This window comes from Mustelus asterias, chromosome 23 (genome assembly GCF_964213995.1).
Source record: "Mustelus asterias chromosome 23, sMusAst1.hap1.1, whole genome shotgun sequence".
In the NCBI taxonomy this organism is placed as follows: Eukaryota; Metazoa; Chordata; class Chondrichthyes; order Carcharhiniformes; family Triakidae; genus Mustelus; species Mustelus asterias.
Window position 1 is genome coordinate 69,457,954 of NC_135823.1, and position 20,001 is coordinate 69,477,954.

Consider the following 20,001-nt stretch of genomic DNA (forward strand, 5'->3'; position numbering starts at 1 on the left):
CTTGGAAATAGCCTCTGAGAGTCCACCCTATCCAGACCCCTCAACATCTTGTAAACCTCTATCAGGTCACCTCTCATCCTTCGTCTCTCCAGGGAGAAGAGACCAAGCTCCCTCAACCTATCCTCATAAGGCATGCCCCCCAATCCAGGCAACATCCTTGTAAATCTCCTCTGCACCCTTTCAATGGCTTCAACATCTTTCCTGTAATGAGGTGACCAGAACTGCGCGCAGTACTCCAAGTGGGGTCTAACCAGGGTCCTATAAAGCTGCAGCATTATCTCCCGACTCCTAAACTCAATCCCTCGATTAATGAAGGCTAGTACGCCATACGCCTTCTTGACCGCATCCTCCACCTGCGAGGCCGATTTAAGAGTCCTATGGACCCGGACCCCAAGGTCCTTCTGATCCTCTACACTGCTAAGAATGGTACCCTTCATTTTATACTGCTGCTCCATCCCATTGGATCTGCCAAAATGGATCACCACACACTTATCCGGGTTGAAGTCCATCTGCCACTTCTCCGCCCAGTCTTGCATTCTATCTATGTCTCGCTGCAACTTCTGACATCCCTCCAAACTATCCACAACACCACCTACCTTGGTGTCGTCAGCAAACTTACCAACCCATCCCTCCACTTCCTCATCCAGGTCATTTATGAAAATGACAAACAGCAAGGGTCCCAGAACAGATCCCTGGGGCACTCCACTGGTCACTGACCTCCATGCAGAGAAAGACCCCTCCACAGCCACTCTCTGCCTTCTGCAGGCAAGCCAGTTCTGGATCCACAAGGCAACAGCCCCTTGGATCCCATGCCCTCTCACTTTCTCAAGAAGTCTTGCATGGGGGACCTTATCGAACGCTTTGCTGAAGTCCATATAGACCACATCCACCGCTCTTCCTTCGTCAATGTGCTTGGTCACATTTTCAAAGTGGGGTAAATGTGTGGGGTTGAGAGGACAGGGCCTGGGGTAGGAATATTGTTGGTGCAGACTCGATGGGCTGAATGGCCTCCTTCTGCACTTTCGGGATTCTATTAACAGTGCAATGAAGTTACAGTAAAAATCCCCTAGTCGCCATGCTCCGGCGCCTGTTTGGGTACACTGAGGGAGAATTTAGCATAGCCAATGCACCTAACCTGCACGACTTTTGGACTGCGGGAGGAAACCGGAGCACCCGGAGGAAACGCATGCAGACACGGGGAGAACGTGCAAAATCCACGCAGACAGTGACCTAAGCCGGGAATCGAACCCAGGTTCTTGGCGCTGTGAAGCAGCAGTGCTAACCACTGTGCCGCTCACTATGTGGCAGGATTGCTGACCACACGTGATCTTGTGCTGTTCAGCTCATTACATATGCATCCACAAGGAGCTCGCCAATTCTTCCAACGGGGCAGGCAGGAAATCACTGTCCCTACCCTGACACTCCCAGGGTCGAAAGTCAGGTGCAATATTTAAAGGCTTCCCAGACAGTCAGCACGATCCCTCTCTACTGCTTCACACTTCCCCACTAACTACTGCTCTCTTCCTTGGTCATCCTCCACGCAACTTGCACCGTCAGTACCCGGTCTCAAGTATAGGTTGGCATTTACAGACCCTCCCCAAAGAGGACGATGAAGTGGCAACTCACCATTAATCATGAAGTCTACCTCACTAGGTGCATGTCACTTCTGTGTAGTCATGAATGTGAACATTCTAATTTCTTGTAAGTGGGCAACTTAATTTGGTGGGGGGAAATTCTAATGAACATGCATGACATGCTAATGCAGGCAAAAGAGTTTCCCGACACTGTTCCTTATTCAAAGTTCCGAGAACTTAATTGCTAAAGTTCATACCGCCATCAAGAAAACTGACTTTTGACCTCACATGTAATTAAGTTCTCTGCCCAACAGGTTTCCCCCTGCTGGCGGGTCCGTAAGATTCCGCCCACTATATATTTTCCATCTAAAAGGAATAAGAGAAGGAATCTAACTGATGATTATTGGTTTTGATTCTTTCAGCAGCACAACCAGACTCTTGGAATTAAATTAACTCGCACCCATTTGAATGCAACAGCAATTTATGTTGACCCTAATTTGTGTGAACAAAATGTTGGGAGTTTTCAGTGGCATGTGGGCATTAAATCAACTGGTGAATGGTTCAATAATTTAGTAACAGGTGCAACTTATTTCTTGGAGGAAAAGATCCATGACTATGACAATTAATTAAAAATTAATCAACTGAGCTTCAAAATGCTGGCTAATATAACAGGATATATTTTTAATTTAGAAAACTTAAGTTAGACGGAACTAAATGGCTTGATTTGAGGACAATAGAACATATTTAAAATTCAACACAGAATAATCAGCAGTTAAGCTCGGGTTTCCTCCCACAGTCCAAAGATGTGTGGGTTAGGTTGATTGGCCAAGCTAAATTGACCCTTAGTGTCTGGGGGATAGCAGAGTAAATAAGTGGGGTTATGGGGATAGGGCCTGGGCGAGATTGTTGTCAGTGCAGACTCGATGGGCCAAATGGCCTCCTTCTGCACTGTAGGGATTCTATGAACAGCAAAATGCCTGATCTTCCATCTGTTTTGACAGACACTCTATCCTACTTATTCTGATTAGGCACGATTGTCATTCCCAATTGATCTTGGGAAGAACACTACACCAAGCATCCTGAAAATAAAAATGGTTGGGCCAACACAACCTCTAAAGTACACCTTGTGCTTGCCACTCATGGTCATTACTAAAATTGACCACACAATCTTCTTTAGCCTGCTCCCAAGATGGCTTAATGAATATTTGCACCTGGCACTGTGGAAATTAAGGTCCCACTTTTGATCCTAGTCTATGCTGAGTGAGCTGTGATCAGGCAGAGTGGTAATAGAGGTGCTATAATTGTTCGATACAATCCTACGCTGGGCAAGGTGAATGGAAGAAAGGGGTGGGTGGGTTGTGAGGTCAGTCACAATTCCCACTCCTTATCACTATTCAGTAACTCTAAAACTGTGCACATTAAGTGAAGGAGGATGGGGTTTGGTTGTGATGCCTCCCTCATGTTTGTGCTGCCTGCTTACCAATGAACAATCAAGGTTTGCCAACCACGCAAAAAGTTTGGTTTCCTTGATATAACATAACTAAAGTGCCCTCTCTGCATGTATGTACACATATATGAATATATATCACATATGTAATAAATAATCTATTTCCTGATATTGGCTTTTCTTAATAATTTGTAATTCAGAAACTTTGAAAAGTGCTGATCATAAGCAATGGGTGGCACAGTGGTTAGCACTGCTGCCTCACCACAGCAGTGAGGGACCCAGGTTCAATTCCGGCCTTGGGTGACTGTGTGGAGTTTACTTTTTACTTTGTTGTATTTATTGGTGTCACATTAACACTGCAATGAAGTTACTGTGAAAATCCCCTAGTCGCCACACTCCAGTGCATGTTCGGGTACACTGAGGGAGAATTTAGCACGGCCAATGCACCTGACCAGCACGGCTTTCGGACTGTGGGAGGAAACTGGAGCACCCGGAGGTAACCCTCGCAGACACGGGGAGAACGGGCAGACTCCGCACAGACAGTGACCCAAGCCGGGAATCGAACCCGGGTCAGCATCCTGAAAATAGTTTGCATGTCAGCAGTTTTCACATTTCCCCTGTGTTCTGCATGAGTTTCCTCCGGGTGCTCAGGTTTCCTCCCACACTCCAAAGATGTGCAGGTTAGGTGGATCGGCCATGCTAAATTGCCCCTTAGTGTCCAAAGATGTGTAGATTAGGGGGATTAGTGTTGTAAATACGTGGGGTTATGGGGTTAAGGCCTTTGTAAAATACTCAGTTGGAGAGTCGGTGCAGGCACGATGGGCCAAATGGCTTCTTTCTACACTGTACTGATTCTATGAGCCCCCTAAATCTTTAAATATTTCATCTGACTACTCCTTCCCAAAAAATATAATTAAACTTTGTTGGCGGGGTGGGAGCAGTGGTTTCAATGTAGATATATATATAATGGTTGAGAATAAATTGTCATTATTTTTTAAAAGAAAAGGTTAGTATCAATGGGGAAGATTAATAGAGCATAAGTTAGGATAACACTGCAATCAGACATACCATATTTTTGCGGTTGGAGGCCCAAGCTTCCTGTTGCTAAAATTGGTGCCTCTGCAGTTTGACCTTCCATTTGAACACCATTACACAAAGACATGGGTACTGGAACAGGCTGAACAGGAGGAGCGATATTTGGCCAAATCTTTGTAACGTCTATAACAGGACGCCTGGGTGGCTGCAAAAAGATTTTTAAAAGAACAACTAGGACAATTCTTCAGATTACACGCAAAGCAACTTGTTTTAACTTTAAAAAGTATTATTTCTGCAAATAAATTAACAGGCAACAGATATTTGTGCATCAGAAATGGACCAAGTTACATTATTCTGTGCAGATTTCTGCTTTTACAATACCAACAAAGTCAGTCATACATTCGCAAAGAAGGACAACTCTTAAGATCTACAATGCATAAGGAGGCCATTTGGCCCATCGAGCCTGCACCGACACCAATCCCACCCAGGCCCTATCGCCGTAACCCCATGTATTTACCCTGCTAGTCCCCCTGACACTAAGGGGCAATTTAGCATAGCTAATCAACCTAACCCGCACTTTTTGGACTGTGGGAGGAAACCAGAGCACCCGAGGAAACCCACGCAGACACGGGTTCTTGTTTGAAAGCACAATATCTGAAAATGATATTTTTATTTTGCCAATTATTTAATCAATAATATGGTTCATATTAAAATGCATTTATCTTTTAACACGGCTCAGCACTGTTACATATTTAAGGGGACAGTAATTACAGATCAGGGGCAGAATTTCTCTTCCCAGGTCCCAATCTCATGCGATGAAATGTCAGTTGGGAACAGACAAATGCTGGCAATGGTGCCCCATAGGACGGTTTTGGAGGGGGATGCCCACACATGGCCATTTCTGAGAGCTGTGTCCAATTAAGGACAGCGGGAGAGGTCCCAGATCTGCAGGGCCAATAGGAGGCAATCCAGCACTGGAGTAATATGGGCACCATCAAGAGAGGTGGATGATGCTACTCTCAGTAGGGGAACAAGGGGTGCCTCAAGATGGAGACACTCTCTGAAGACTTTTGAGTGTGTGAATCTAGAATGTGGCCACAGCTATCTGGCCATCATTGTGAAGGGAAGCCACTCCAAATTGAGCCTACAGACCCAACTACAGCTCTCTGGGAGATCATTACATGATGCATACTTGGGAGTTGGGACTGACTGAAATTCTCTCCCATTCTCAAGAGAGGTTATCACAGTTTGCTCCTCCACCTTTCTTAGCATCCAGTTGGAAAAACATTGAATAACAGTTCTATTGCACAATGCTGAACATGGTGAATAGTGACCAAAATGGAAGAAAAAAATGTCTCTAAAAAAGGTTTGCTGCAGAATGGTGCAGTTGGCAGATATCTGGTGCTGTTCAAAGCCACACAGAAGGGCTTTCATAGCTAATTTCCATCACTGGATGAAAGTTTAAAAAATGTTTTCTTTTTTCAATTCAACATGTGTGTCCTCTTGTAGGCCGGAGTTTTCTGGCTGTTCCTGGTTGCAGGGGGATGCATACAACGAGAATTGACAGTGGCCGGATCAGAAAATCCCGCTGCCAGCCAACTACCAGCCTCCTCTGCTGCCACGGAACACACCGTGGGGGCGCATGGAAAATCCCACCCGTAATTTCTGCTCCTTCCCATAAAATGCGTACATAAGGACATCATCATTAGGAATAGATCAAGCTTGAACACAATGGTACCCTCACCTCCACTGCTGAACCACCTGCTATTAATACTCAACTGGGTCAATTACTGTAGGTACATCAAAACAATTGTACACATAAGTATTTTGGAATAGTGGAGAATAATATGTAGGGAAGGGGGATAAAATAAGATTTCACAAATCCCACTTAATAGAATGCACATTTTGGAGAAGGTGAGGAGACAAATTATCGGTCACAAATATTTCATGTATACAGTATTGCAATTTTAATTATATCTACTTAGATAGGTATGGCTTGTGTTGTGGTCCTCAGCTAATATTCATGCACTGAAGTGACTGTGGGGAGCTGAGGTGATGTTAATGTTTTCCCAGTGACAACAGAGATGCAAGTTTGGAGGATAAGGTTGTGCAGAGTAGTAAAAACAAGGAATAATTGGAATTAGATTTTTTTGCATAACAACATTGTTGATGTGACTATATTATTTTCTGCACTGTCACACTTTTCACATTGCCGCATCATTCTCTTACAGTTGAGTGCTACAAATGCATCATAAAAATACTCCACTGGTTAATTGCAGACTGCAGAAGTAATGCTACAAGCCACACATATGCCATAAAGATTAATATATCTCATATAAGCCGAACGTTCTGCTCATGTGCAAACCCTTATCTTTGAATAAAATAAAATGTAAAATGATACTAACCTTGTTTAAACAATCATCACAGTAATGTGAACCCTTCAGAAACATAGGTGCCATGTGAAAATGTAAAGAGTTAGTGCAAACACGTTTAGGTAGCTCAGCTTGATTCACACGATCTTCCAAGTGCCCACTAACCCCACCTGTAAGTTCCATGCAGGAAAAAAAACTGGATGCATTGTAGCTTTGTTTCATAGGAGTTTGATGCTGCTTGTGGGCACTGCTGTGGAAAGGCTGCAGCTGTTTGAAGAGATTTCCACAACAGGACAGATGCTGGGAAAGAGGTGGCTGAAGCTGACAACCAGAGACAGCATTCTCTACACAGGGACCAGCTAAACGGTCATTAGTTACAGCCACCTTACAAGGGTTTGATGAGTGGGAAGTAGGCCTTGCGCCTATCTGACATGTGACTGTTCCAGCATTTGTGTATTCTAAAGCTCCAGCTTTTACAGAGTGAATGCAACCATCACCATTGGGAATTTGGAGGGAGCAAGAAGCCTCATTGCCACAATGAGGACAGCAGCTTACTTTAGTGCCAGTTGACTGCTGTTGTTGAAAGGCCTGAATGTCAGAAGGTGAAGCACTTGCAAATAAATTAGAAATAGCATGATGGGAGGGAGGTGGAAAATCCTTCAACTCTAACGTGGACTTGTTGCTCTCCATGCAATTTTTCTGAAAGAAAACACAAAATAATCATGATTAGTATCTAAATTTCTGATTCTGGTACAGAATGCAATAATTCCTCCCACTACAAAATATACTCAAAATTTTATTATGCTTCATACACTAGTTTTAGAATCTGCATTTGAAAATAATGCAATTATTTCCTTTCCCATGAGCAAAGATTTCTCCAACTGAATTCACACATACCAAGAAGAAAGTATTGATACTTCCAATATTATGGAAATGATTAAATTAATTGTATTGTCCTACTTTAAATGTCCATAAACAGAGGAGAACATTGAACAATTTACCATGTAAAGTATAATTTACAAAGCAGTATATGCAACAATACTATGTATGAAACAGAGATAACAGATTAGTTGCAATGGCTACACTGGGGGTGTGGGGGTAGGTATAGCCTCAGGTGGTGAGGGACATGGCCGGGCACTGCCCTAGATCGGGATGCCCTTCATCAGGAATCCTGCCCTTGCCGCGGTCTTTAGGCCCTGTCCCTGCAGCTGACAGTGTGAATCTCACTTTCCCTTTTAAAATGCACAAGGTGTTGTTCAATATGACATGAAACCTGCGAACCAACACTTTGTGCATTTTTGGGAAGATTCCACCCAATGACTCTGCTGCCATGGAGAAGGCACAGTAAGTAGTCTCACAACACCAAGTTAAAGTCCAACAGGTTTATTTGATAGCGCGAGCTTTCGGAGCGTTGCCCCTTCATCAGGTGAGTGAAGAGTTGGGTTCACAAACAGGGCACAAACTCAATTACAAGATTGGAATGTGAGTCTTAACAGACAATCAAGTCTTTACAGGTGCAGACAATGTGAGTGGGGAGAGGGTTAAGCACAGGTTAAAGAGATGTGAATTGTCTCCAGCCAGGACAGATGGGACCCTGTTCCCATCGACTCCCCCGTCACCATTAATCAGGACGGGGAACAACTCCACATCATGACCGTGGAGGAGAACACTCGTAATGACAATCTTGAATTTACACAGCTGACATTAAGGAAACCCATTAGATTTTCAAGAAAACTTCAGCAAAACAAATCGAAAATGATCCTAGTGGATGTTGCAGGATATTTCATCCACTAAGTGAATTATAATCAATCATTGTTATTTTCTACTAGAGTGCACAGCTTCAAAACATGCACACTGTTTATAGGAAACAGATAAACCTTGATTGTACTGAAAACAAAATCTTACCATTCTATGTCATAAGCAAATCTATTTGTTGTTACAACGTATGGAATGAGGGTAAATATAACAGGTTGGAATGAAATTTACCGTTTTGCTACTCGTCGGCAATATCTGTTCAACTGTTGAAAAGCAATTGGAGATTTTCCAGAGCCACGGTTTGGAAACACCGCCATCATCATCAGTTTGATTCAGCCATCCAACTGGCCTACTGCAGGAGTTCTCCTTTCTGTTGCCATCCATTATACAGCTTTACATACCTCCTCAGCATCCTTTCATCTGTACTTTCTTTCATTCTTCCTTCCTGTACTTACAAAAATATAAGCAAATATTGTTCAACAGGAAATGGTGAAACAGCTGCATCAAGTTTTTGTCTCACATTTAGTTTTCCCCAATCTGCACTCCTTTCATCTTCATAACACAAATTTAGGACAAACAACAGCAAGTCAACATTATTTGGTTACTATGATGACTTCAGCCAGGCTAATGAGGTTGGCTTGCTAGAGTATGAGCTGCCTGATGAGTCCTTGGCTCAGTTGACGCGTTCCGTGCCCACTGGGCACGGCAGGGGCTGGGGTGTATTATCGACCCTGATAATCACCTTTTGGTTTGATGTTTTAAGTTTCCTTTCGACTTTGTTTTTGGTTCGGGCTGTTCCCCCTTCCTTTTGGGGAGCTGCCCCTTTTAATTTGTCCCTAAGTTAATTTGAGTTTGTTTATTTGGTTGGTGTAAAAAGACATGCCCGATGAGTCCTTGGCACAGTTGACACCTTCCGTGCCCGCTGGGCACCGCAGGGGCTGGGGTGTATTATTGACTCCGATAACCACATTTTGATTTGATGTTTTAAGTTTCCTTTTTCCTTTGTCTCTGCGTTCAGGCGGTCCCCCCACCCCCCCAACCTTTTAGAGAGCTACCCTTTTTGATTTGTCCCTCAGTTAATTTGATTTTGTTTAATTTGTTGGTACCCAAAAAGAAATACCTGATGAGTCCTAATTGATGGTTAAATCAGGGAGCCTCACGCTCCCTATTTAAAGCAGGTGTGTCAGACTCCCTGCCTGTAGTCAGCAGGGAACAACTGGAGAGCTGGCTGTGTACAGATGTATTGTGTAAATAAAGTAACTTGGTGACGGGACTTTTGCCTCCGTGGAGTTATTACAGTTACCTTTATATGATTATTAGTAGCATTAAGCAACACTAAACACAAAAGAAGAGTGGTACAAATTAGAGTTGCTTTCCCCGTCAACAATATTGTGATGTGAGGTAGTTCTATCCACAAAAAGACATACTTTTCAATGTAGATGTGAAGTCACAGATAAAGTTAGCGAGACAGCTGAATTTACTGGTGTGTGTTGGTAAGGCTGTTTGATTATTTTTTAAGTTAGACACATTCAACAGGATGTAATTAATATCAGGTTTCAGACTCTGCAATCCACAACATACTGCCTTTTTGTGAAACCAAAAGAGAAAATGGTGGAAAATCTCAGCAGGTCTGGCAGCATCTGTAAGGAGAGAAAAGAGCCAATGTTTCGAGCTTTGTCAAAGCTCATAAATTAATGATCAGTTTTTTTGTGATCTTTATTCAACAGATACGAGCAGTTAATAAATTACTGTAGCCTGAGAGGCACCATCAGTTTTGCAACCTGAATCCATTATATCTCACATGTTCCCAGGGGTATAATCATTGAAGCTGCTCATATAGCTACTTAACCATTAAAATCACTAGAATACATTAGGGCTGGCACATTGGTTCCTAGCTAGATCATAGCAAGTGAAAGGGAGGCAACACTGCACAAGGCAAAACCAAAATTAATATACTTCTGTCTAAGGTACACTCATTAAAACAAAGACCACTCTTGGTCTCAGTTATCTTGTCACTGACATCATATGCTACAGATAATGATTTAATACATTAAACTCTGCTGATTCTTCTGTCATCATTCATACAGCATGAGAAAAGGGCCATGGACAATATACCAGGGGATTATTGTCCTCCGTGTTTTTGCTTAATTCAAAAAAGGCACAATGTTTGCAGCATGTTCTTTTCTCGTGCAGTATAAATTGTTGCTCCATTGAAATTTGGTATTCTTGCATCTGTCCTGATAAGTGCAAGTATAAAAGCTTCGCCAGGATGTTTTTTTAAGCAATACTAAAGTTCTGTGTTTCCTTAAGGCTTTATTAGGAGATAAACCAGTGTTAGTGACCTGTTGTCCCTTACCAATACCGGTAAGCAAAGAATTCAATCACTCAAACATTTCTTTCTCCACTATCGGTAATAAGCTGACATATCAAGGGTGGAATTTTCCTTTTCTTTTATGCAGAGTGTGGCAGTGGATGGGAAAAGCGGTGTTGGAACCATCGGCCACAACGGCGGCCTTCTCTGCTTGGAATTTTCACACTGGCAGGAGCCCATCAGCAACTTCGTCTTTTATAAAAATCAGGGAACTATTTCTAAAAGCTGCCCCGGTACACAAAATTACAATAGATCCAGGCAATGCCAACGGGCCTTCCGCGAGATTTTCCACTCCCATCACCAAACCCATCCAAGAAGGTTTTTTAGGCGACTTTCAAAATAACCTACACTTTGAATTAACTACTGATATGATGTATTTACAGACATAAAGTAAGTTGTACAACTAAAACCTTCAGATGTGTTAGTACAGTTTTAATTGAAATTCCACATTTTTCTGGGGAGTTTATTCATATTATCTATGTAATGATGGTTAAATCCTGGCAAATGAATGCAGTCGGACCAGGGTTTGGAGGAAGGGGAGGAACTTGTAGTTTTAAAAGATTACTAATGAACTTTGAAAGATTGGAGAAAACGTAAGTGTGGAATTGAGTCAACGCAAGTCAACTTTGCACTGTAAGTTTGCAGAAGAATAAGAAAATGTGCATATTATTAAAAGAAAGTCAGTCAATGAACCAGGAAAATTTAAAGTGTTTCATGAACCTGCTAAGGCTGTGATACTTTATTAAAAAACTAGATCATTTAAGTCACTGATGTTGTGCTGTTTTGATTCAGAATCCAAATTATTGCAAGTTTTGTGATAATTATGTTGCCAATGATATTATTGTTGCCTATGTAGAAATTAGAAAACAGTTATTAAAATGTCAAATGATGTCCTTTAAATCCTTGACACCTTTAAGGTGACCTGAAAATAAATTGATCCTTCAACAATGTTGCATTCTTAATGATGTTCAAACTATGGCTGGATTTGATTAATAATGTTTGCTGTCGGACAATTCGAGAGCAGAATCATCCATCAGAAATAAAACCATCGGTACAAACTTCAGAACGAAATTAACTTTAACAAACGTAACAAGGATTATGGGAAGTAGACAGTAAAGTGAGTTGAGACCACAACCAGATCAGCTAAGATCTTATTGAATGTCAGAACAGGTTTGAAGGGCTGAACTCCTGCTCCTAAATCCTATATTCTTATGTAACTGAGCAATTCATGTGCCAGATTATCAAAAGACTCCTCTCGTTTTGCAATAGATGTCTTAAAATTCATCACAATTCATGGAACTTACACTATTCTCTTCACATTTTGCACTCTTTTCTGCTCAATTTTCCTCATGTTTACAATGTTTCCAATCTCCTTTTTCCACGACATGATGGGCAAGGTCGGCTATGACAGGGCAACATCAGAACTCGATGAAATCCGCAGTGGAGTCAAACAAAACTGTGTTCTACTGAGGGTCTGCATCCATTTACATTCCAAAACTGATGGGAGATTGTAATGCCTTGCCTGCCTGAGATCCAAAACAAAGATACGCCAAGTCCTCATCAGAGATTTGCTCCGTGCCACATCTTCAGCAGTAAATGGTCAGACCCTTTCATGTCTGGGTTTGGTTTGACCATCAGAATCAGAAGACAAATGTCATGATCCAGGATGTTGTCATACTGCTATCAATCAGCTTTGACAATGTGAGGCTGGAGGTTGTTGGCAGCTTCATATATCTTGGTTCCACAACCCCCAGCAATCTGTCACTTGATGTTAAAGTCAACATAAGTATTGCAAATGCCGTAGCTGTAATGTCCAACCTGACTGAGGACACCAAACTTGAGTCTACCATGCCTATATCCATGTTCTATGTCCTCTGCACACTCCTCTACAATATGTCTTCAGCAGGAGAAAAGGCTGAACAATTTCCACCTTTGCTGTCATAGACATATCCTTGGTATTTCTTGGCAGGACAAGATCACCAACTCAGTGTGTTAACTACATTAGCATGCACTCATTTCTAAGCCAAAGATTTCTGTTCTGACTTGGCCACGTTCCTTGAGTATACAGCCGTCATCAATCCAAAGACCTTCTGCATAGTGAACTGGCCACTGGCTCATGACCTCCTGGGCATCCATGCCTTTGCCACAAAGACACCAGCAAGCAAGATATGAAGATGGTAGATGTTGGCACTGATAACTGGGAGACAGTCACTGATGGCCTTGACCTTTGGAGGTTGACTTTGGAAGGGCATTGGAAGAGATGATCAGAAACAAACAACTCAACTGGCTAAGAGTGTCCAAGACAACAGGCCAGCGAATCATCACCTTTTCAGAAAATGAGCCACACTAGGTGATGCTAAACGGAGTTGACCACCATGGCACAAACAAGACAGAAAAATGCCACTGGTACCAAAATAAATTTTAAAAACAGGTTTTAAGCACTTAGAAGCAAGAAAGGGGGGAGGAGAACAAAAGGAACAGTTTACAGGTGGAGAATAAATGACAACGCGGATTGTAGTGTAAGGTAAAAGAGGATGGTAATTGGACAAGTAAAGAAACAAAATATGTGTCTCCAGGAAATGTAAATGGGAAAAGTAGAATCACCAACAGCTGCCATCCAAAATAATTGGGAGCCAAGATTATGATCTAATATTATGGAAGACAACATTGAGTCTGGAAGACTGCAATGTGCCCAACTGGAGCTTATGTTGAATTTCACTATAACAGCAGAGACCAAGGACAAAAAGGTTAAACTGGGAGCCAGCTAGACTATTAAAAAGACAAACCAACTTATCTAGTTTCTAAATGGATAAAATTGTATCCCAATATTCAAAATTACCAAAACTTCGACAACCAGCAGACAAAATTCAAGCTTAGAAGAGGAAAGATGTGGAGACTAATTCATGCAGCAAGTGAACATGTGGAATCAAATGGCCCAGTTAAAGGCAAATAGCTAAAGGGAAAAAATCTTTTCCACCAGCATCATTCCACCCGCCACTGTATTCAACGCATCATCGATTGCCATTTCTACCAACTCCAGCATGATGCCAAACACATCGTCCCCTTCATCACTCCGAAGGGACCATTCCCTCTGTGACAATTCGGTCCGCTCCTCCATCACCCCCAACACTGCATCCCCTTCCCACGGCACCTTTCCATACAATCACAGGTGTTAACACCTGCCCCTTTACCTCTCCCCCCCTCACTATCCAAGGCCCCAAAAATTCCTTCCAGGTGAACGAGTGATTCACTTGTACTTCTTTCAATTTACTCTACTGTGTTTGCTGCTCCCAAAGCGGTCTCCTCTACACTGGGGAGATTAAACGCACACAGAGTGACCGCTTTGCAGAACATTTTCACTCAGTTCACAAGTATGACCCTGATCATCCTGTCGCTTGCCATTTCAATTCACCATCTTGCTCTCATGCCAACATTTCTGTCCTCGGCCTGCTACAGTACTGCAGTGAAGCCTAACACAAGATGGAGGAACAGCATCTCACCTTCCGATTCGGCACTTTACAATCTCCTGGATTCAACATTGAGTTCAACAACTTTAGACCATGAACTCTGTCCATCATTTTTAATCTCCTCTCCATGTCGGTCTGTATCATATTCTCATCTTTTGCTTCCAGATAGCACTGGCCCCTTTTCTGCTATTAACACATTCTGCTTTTTTGCTTTCAGTCAGTGTTGACCTTTATTGCGCTGTTAACACCTGCTTTAGTCTTGACATCTGTCATTTCATCTGATCCCACCTGACTTCTCTAACCCTGACCTCCTGTTATGCTCCACTTGCCCCAGCCCCTTTTCAACAGCATAAAATCCATCACATTTCTACCTCTCTCCAATTCTGATATAGAGGTCATATTAGACTCAAAACGTTAACTCTGCTCCTCCCTCCAAAGATGCTGCCAGATCGCTTGACAAGACAGGTGGTGAGAGAGGGAAAAAGTTGCGGTGAGAGAGGGAAAAATTTGCTCGATGCCGGCGTTGGACTGGGGTAAACACAGTAAGAAGTCTCACAACACCAGGTTAAAGTCCAACAGCTATATTTGGTAGCAAAAGCCACAATTAGGGCGGCACGGTAGCACAGTGGTTAGCACTGCTGCTTCACAGCTCCAGGGTCCCGGGTTCGATTCCCGGCTCGGGTCACTGTCTGTGTGGAGTTTGCACATTCTCCTCGTGTCTGCGTGGGTTTCCTCTGGGTGCTCCGGTTTCCTCCCACAGTCCAAAGATGTGCGGGTTAGGTTGATTGGCCAGGTTAAAAATTGCCCCTTAGAGTCCTGAGATGCATAGGTTAGAGGGATTAGCGGGTAAATATGTGGGGGTAGGGCCTGGGTGGGATTGTGGTCGGTGCAGACTCGATGGGCCGAATGGCCTCCTTCTGCACTGTAGGGTTTCTATGATTCTATGATCTGCTGAGTTTTTTCCAGTATTTTCTGCTTTTACACCAGAAAGATTACCTTTTAGATATAGCTCTTGGGACTAAAGGGATCAAGCGATATGGGAGGAAGGGGGAATCAAGATATTGAATTCGCTGATCAGCCATGATCAAGATGGATGGCGGAGCAGGCTCAAAGGGCCGAATGGCCTACTCCTGCTTCTAGTTTCTATGTCACTGTCATATTGGTGTCCTAAGTTTGTGAGAGACATTCAATCAATGCATGTTTTTTATTCCATATGTACAAAATTCAGACAGAAAGTAGCATGTTTCCTGCATGAAATTATTAAAAATCAAGTCTGATATTGCTTTAGTTCAGAGAAATGTATAACTGCACTAGAATTTAATCTCATTCATATGACAAATTGTGCTTTAATCCATCAGTTTGTGTGTCATAGTTTAATGATGTGGAGATGCCGGCGTTGGACTGGGGTAAACACAGTAAGAAGTCTCACAACACCAGGTTAAAGTCCAACAGGTATATTTGGTAGCAAAAGCCACTAGCTTTCGGAGTGTTGTTCCTTCGTCAGGTAAGCGGGAGTTCTGTTCACAAACAGGGCATATAAAGACACAAACTCAATTTACAAAATAATGGTTGGAATGCGAGTCTTTACAGGTAATCAAGTCTTAAAGGTACAGACAATGTGAGTGGAGAGAGGGTTAAGCACAGGTTAAAGAGATGTGTATTGTCTCCAGCCAGGACAGTTAGTGAGATTTTGCAAGCCCAGGCAAATCGTGGGGTTAGAGATAGTGTGACATGAACCCAAGATCCCGGTTGAGGCCGTCCTCATGTGTCTGTACCTTTAAGACTCACATTGTTGGAATTTAACCTGGTGTTGTGAGACTTCTTACTGTGTCATAGTTTACTCAGGGAGTCTGTATTACTGTGGCAATGTGCAGTTTTATGTGCAGGTTGTGGTCTGGAGCTATGGATAGTGATGGGAGAGGCTCTAATGTTCTTTCCATCACATGGTCAGGAATTTTTCCCTCTCTCACCACCTGTCTTGGCATGTTTGAAGGATTTGCAGATTGATATTCAACCTGCTTGGCTGTGTCATGAAAGCAACTTCCTTGGCCATCAGGTCCTGGGGTGGGACTGGAACACTTCTGACTCGGAGACAGGAGTGCTACCATGCAGCACATGACCTCAATTTTAATCCAGCAACTGCCATTCAATTTACTTTCTTCACATTCAAATTTGAATTCGGCAAGACTTTATAATATAGACTATAATTGTGCATAAACAAGTCATATTTAGTTGGTATATGTTCAGACAGTAACATATCCAATTGTTCAGATTGTGTTAATCAGCTATCACGGACACAATCTAATCTCCATTCAGACATTACAGTAACCTGGTTGTCTAATTTCAAATATGAATACAGATTCTGCCACATTAGAGGTATTTTCCTATTTTGAGGTAGATCAAATTATCAAGTAAACTAAATCAAGTAAACTGAAGGATAAAGTAAAGAGACAGCCCCTAAAAGAAGTACTGCCTTAAACAAAAACAAATCACAAATTGAACTTAAAACATCAGACCAAAATGTGATTGAGGGTTGATATTCTAGGTACCTTACTGATCACCAACTAAAGTTTCTAAAGTTTATTTGTGTCACAAGTAGGCTTACACAGTCTGGCGCCAATTCAGGTACACTGAGGGAGAATTTAGCATAGCCAATGCACCTAACCAGCACGTCTTTTGGACGGTGGGAGGAAATCAGAGCGCCCGGAAGGAACCCATGCAGACACTGGGAGAATGTGCAGATTCCGCACAGTGACCCTGCCAGGAATCAAACCCGGATCCCTGGCGCTGTGATGCAGCAGTGCTAACCATTGTGCCACCGTGCCACCCTAACTAACAGAGAGGACAGAAACTGTCAATGACATAAATATACACCACATGACATCTATATAATTACTTTTTGGCAAATGTCTCTTGTAGGAATTGGCTCTTTGAAGTACAAGTCCAAAAGGAACCAGTGACTCTTTGATTCTTCGACCAATATTCATGTATAAACCTTGACAGTGGCGTTGATGGGCTATGCAACTACATAAGACATCACAATTGAGCCTGATCTTGTTCTCGTTAGAAGTCCATATATATTTCCAGCACAGATCACAGGATAGTGCTCAGATGAGACAACCTGGGCCAATTTTCCTTCTCTAACCCAAGGGGAAAAATCTGTGAATTCAGCAGATATTTGTGTCAAACCTAGGGTGTTCTCAATTTTGATTTGATTTATTGTCACATGCACAGTGAAAAGTATTGTTTCTTGCAAGCTATGCAGAGGAAACATACTGTTCGGCAGCACGATGGCACAGTGGTTAGCATTGCTGCCTCACAGCGCCAGGGTCCCGGGTTCAATTCCCGGCTTGGGTCACTGTCCGTGTGGAGTTTGCACATTCTCCCCGTGTCTGCATGGGTTTCCTCCCACAGTCCAAAGATGTGCGGGTTAGGCTGATTGCTCCTTGGGACAAGTAGGGTGAATACAGTTGCAGGGATAGAGCCTGGGTAGGATTGTTGTTGGTGCATGCTCGATGGGCCAAATAGCCTCCTTCTGCACTGTAGGGATTCTATGTAAGGATTCTATGTTCATAGAGTAAATAGCGGAGAAGGGAAGGAGAGGGTACAGAATGTTACAGTCATAGCTAGGATGTAGAGAAAGATAAGCATGGCCAGGCAACTTAATACGAACTGACTGATTGGAGCACCCATAAGACATAGGAGCAGAATTAGGCCACTCGGCCCATCGAGTCTGCTCTGTCATTCAAGCATGGCTGATATTTTTCTCTTCCCCATTCTCCTGCCTTTTCCCCACAGCCCCTGATCCCCTTATTAATCAAGAACCTATCTATCTCTGTCTTAAAGACACTCAATGACCCGGCCTCCACAGCCTTCTGCGGCAAAAAGTTCCACAGATTCACCATTCTCTGGCTGAAGAAATTCCTCCTCATCTCTATTTTAAAGGATTGTCCCTTTAGCCTGAGGTTGTGCCCTCTGGTTCTAGTTTTTCCTACTAGTGGAAACATCCTCTCCACGTCCACTCTATCCAGGCCTCACAGTATCCTGCAAGTTTCAATAAGGTCCCCCCTCAATCCTTTTAAACTCCAACGAGTACAGACCCAGAGTCCTGAACCATTTGTCAAAGGACAAGCTCTTCATTCCAGGGATCATTCTTGTGAACCTCCTCTAGACTCTTTCCAACGCCAGCACATCCTTCCTTAGATATGGGGCCCAACCTCCCATCCACGATACTCAACAAAGAAACATTATCTGGAGTTTCGGTAAGCGATAAGACTGAATTTATTTCAGTTGATGTTCCTCAATAAGACACACTTGTAAGGACCTGACAAAGCTGGATTGTACAGGGTATTTTTAAAAATCCCTTGATTTATGCAATTAATTTCGCAAGGAGGGAAATTAATTATTTCTGAGTTCAGGATTGGGGAAACAAAAGCATTGGCAATGAAAGGAAGATGTTTAAACAACATTTTTCCAGTGACTGCAGTAAACAAAGCAACACAGGAACTCTGAGCTGCAGCAGGCACCAGCAATGGGAGAGGAGACCTTTCCCAACACAAAACTGACCCTATGTTTTTAAAATTAAACACTGCAGCTGATGTTTTTTTACATTTAAACGGCCCTTTACCGCCAACAACGGAAGCCAAGAGCTTTGACGCAGAAACATTTTGTTTACTCCCCCCAGGCCGCACACTCTGTGAGCTGAGGCCTGGCCTGGCCTGGCAGACTCTGCCCGCTTTTAATCCCCCTCCCCCGCCCCCCGGTGCCGGCCCCGGGGCAGGGGGCGCTTACCTGCCTCAGCCCCCGCACATTCCCGCTGCCCTCACAACCGCCTCACCGCCAACTGCCGCAAAGACCGCCCGCCCCGCTGTCGCAAAACACTGCGCCGGGGTTTCTCACTCTGACTGGCAGGGGCCTGGCTGGCGGTTGTTCCGAGCGCGAGACCGAGTCTGTGAGAGAGAGAGAGAGGGAGAGAGAGTCACTGTGAGAGAGGGGGGGAGAAAGTCTGTGAGAGAGGGACTGAGAGAGTGAGGGTCACTAAGAGAGGGAGTGAGGGAGGGTCACTGTAAGAGAGGGAGTGAGGGTCACTGTGAGAGAGGGAGTGAGGGTCACTGAGAGAGGGAGTGAGGGTCACTGAGAGAGGGAGAGAATCAGAGAGGGAGTGAGGGTCACTGTGAGAGAGAGAGGGAGTGAGGGTCACTGTGAGAGAGTCAGAGAGGGAGTGAGGGTCACAGAGAGGGAGTGAGGGTCACTGAGGGAGTGGGGGTCACAGAGAGGGTCACTGTGAGAGAGAGAGGGAGTGGGGGTCACAGAGAGAGGGAGTGAGGGTCACTGGGAGAGAGGGTCACAGTGAGAGAGAGAGGGAGTGAGGGTCACAGAGAGGGAGTGAGGGTCACTGCGAGAGAGAGAGAGGGAGGGTCACTGTAAGAGAGGGAGAGAGAGTCAGAGGGAGGGAGTGAGGGTCACAGAGAGGGAGGGAGTGAGGGTCACAGAGAGGGAGGGAGTGAGGGTCACAGAGAGGGAGGGAGTGAGGGTCACAGAGAGGGAGGGAGTGAGGGTCACAGAGAGGGAGGGAGTGAGGGTCACAGAGAGGGAGGGAGTGAGGGTCACAGAGAGGGAGGGAGTGAGGGTCACAGAGAGGGAGGGAGTGAGGGTCACAGAGAGGGAGGGAGTGAGGGTCACAGAGAGGGAGGGAGTGAGGGTCACAGAGAGGGAGGGAGTGAGGGTCACAGAGAGGGAGGGAGTGAGGGTCACAGAGAGGGAGGGAGTGAGGGTCACAGAGAGGGAGGGAGTGAGGGTCACAGAGAGGGAGGGAGTGAGGGTCACAGAGAGGGAGGGAGTGAGGGTCACAGAGAGGGAGGGAGTGAGGGTCACAGAGAGGGAGGGAGTGAGGGTCACTGTGAGAGAGAGAGGGAGTGAGGGTCACTGTGAGAGAGAGAGAGGGAGTGGGGGTCACAGAGAGAGAGGGAGTGGGGGTCAC

At 44.0% G+C, this 20,001-nt stretch overlaps 1 protein-coding gene across 12 annotated transcripts in view; it reads right to left on the reverse strand.

Moving 5' to 3' along the window:
• The window catches only part of marf1 (meiosis regulator and mRNA stability factor 1), a 77,562-nt gene that overhangs the window by 37,045 nt on the left and 20,516 nt on the right, over positions 1 to 20,001 (reverse strand). For 2 of the 12 annotated variants that reach the window (XM_078240899.1, XM_078240892.1), the window contains exons 1-5: positions 18,813 to 18,885; positions 8,415 to 8,628; positions 6,462 to 7,127; positions 4,090 to 4,261; positions 1,863 to 1,940 (exon numbers count right to left, since the gene is read on the reverse strand). In XM_078240899.1, the coding sequence (XP_078097025.1) occupies positions 1,863 to 1,940; positions 4,090 to 4,261; positions 6,462 to 7,127; positions 8,415 to 8,567 (1,069 nt within the window). In that variant the 5' untranslated portion in view covers positions 8,568 to 8,628; positions 18,813 to 18,885. Of the gene's footprint in view, positions 1 to 1,862; positions 1,941 to 4,089; positions 4,262 to 6,461; positions 7,128 to 8,414; positions 8,634 to 18,812; positions 18,886 to 20,001 lie in introns of those variants that run through there. The other 10 variants (XM_078240894.1, XM_078240896.1, XM_078240895.1 and 7 more) reach the window with 9 other exon arrangements.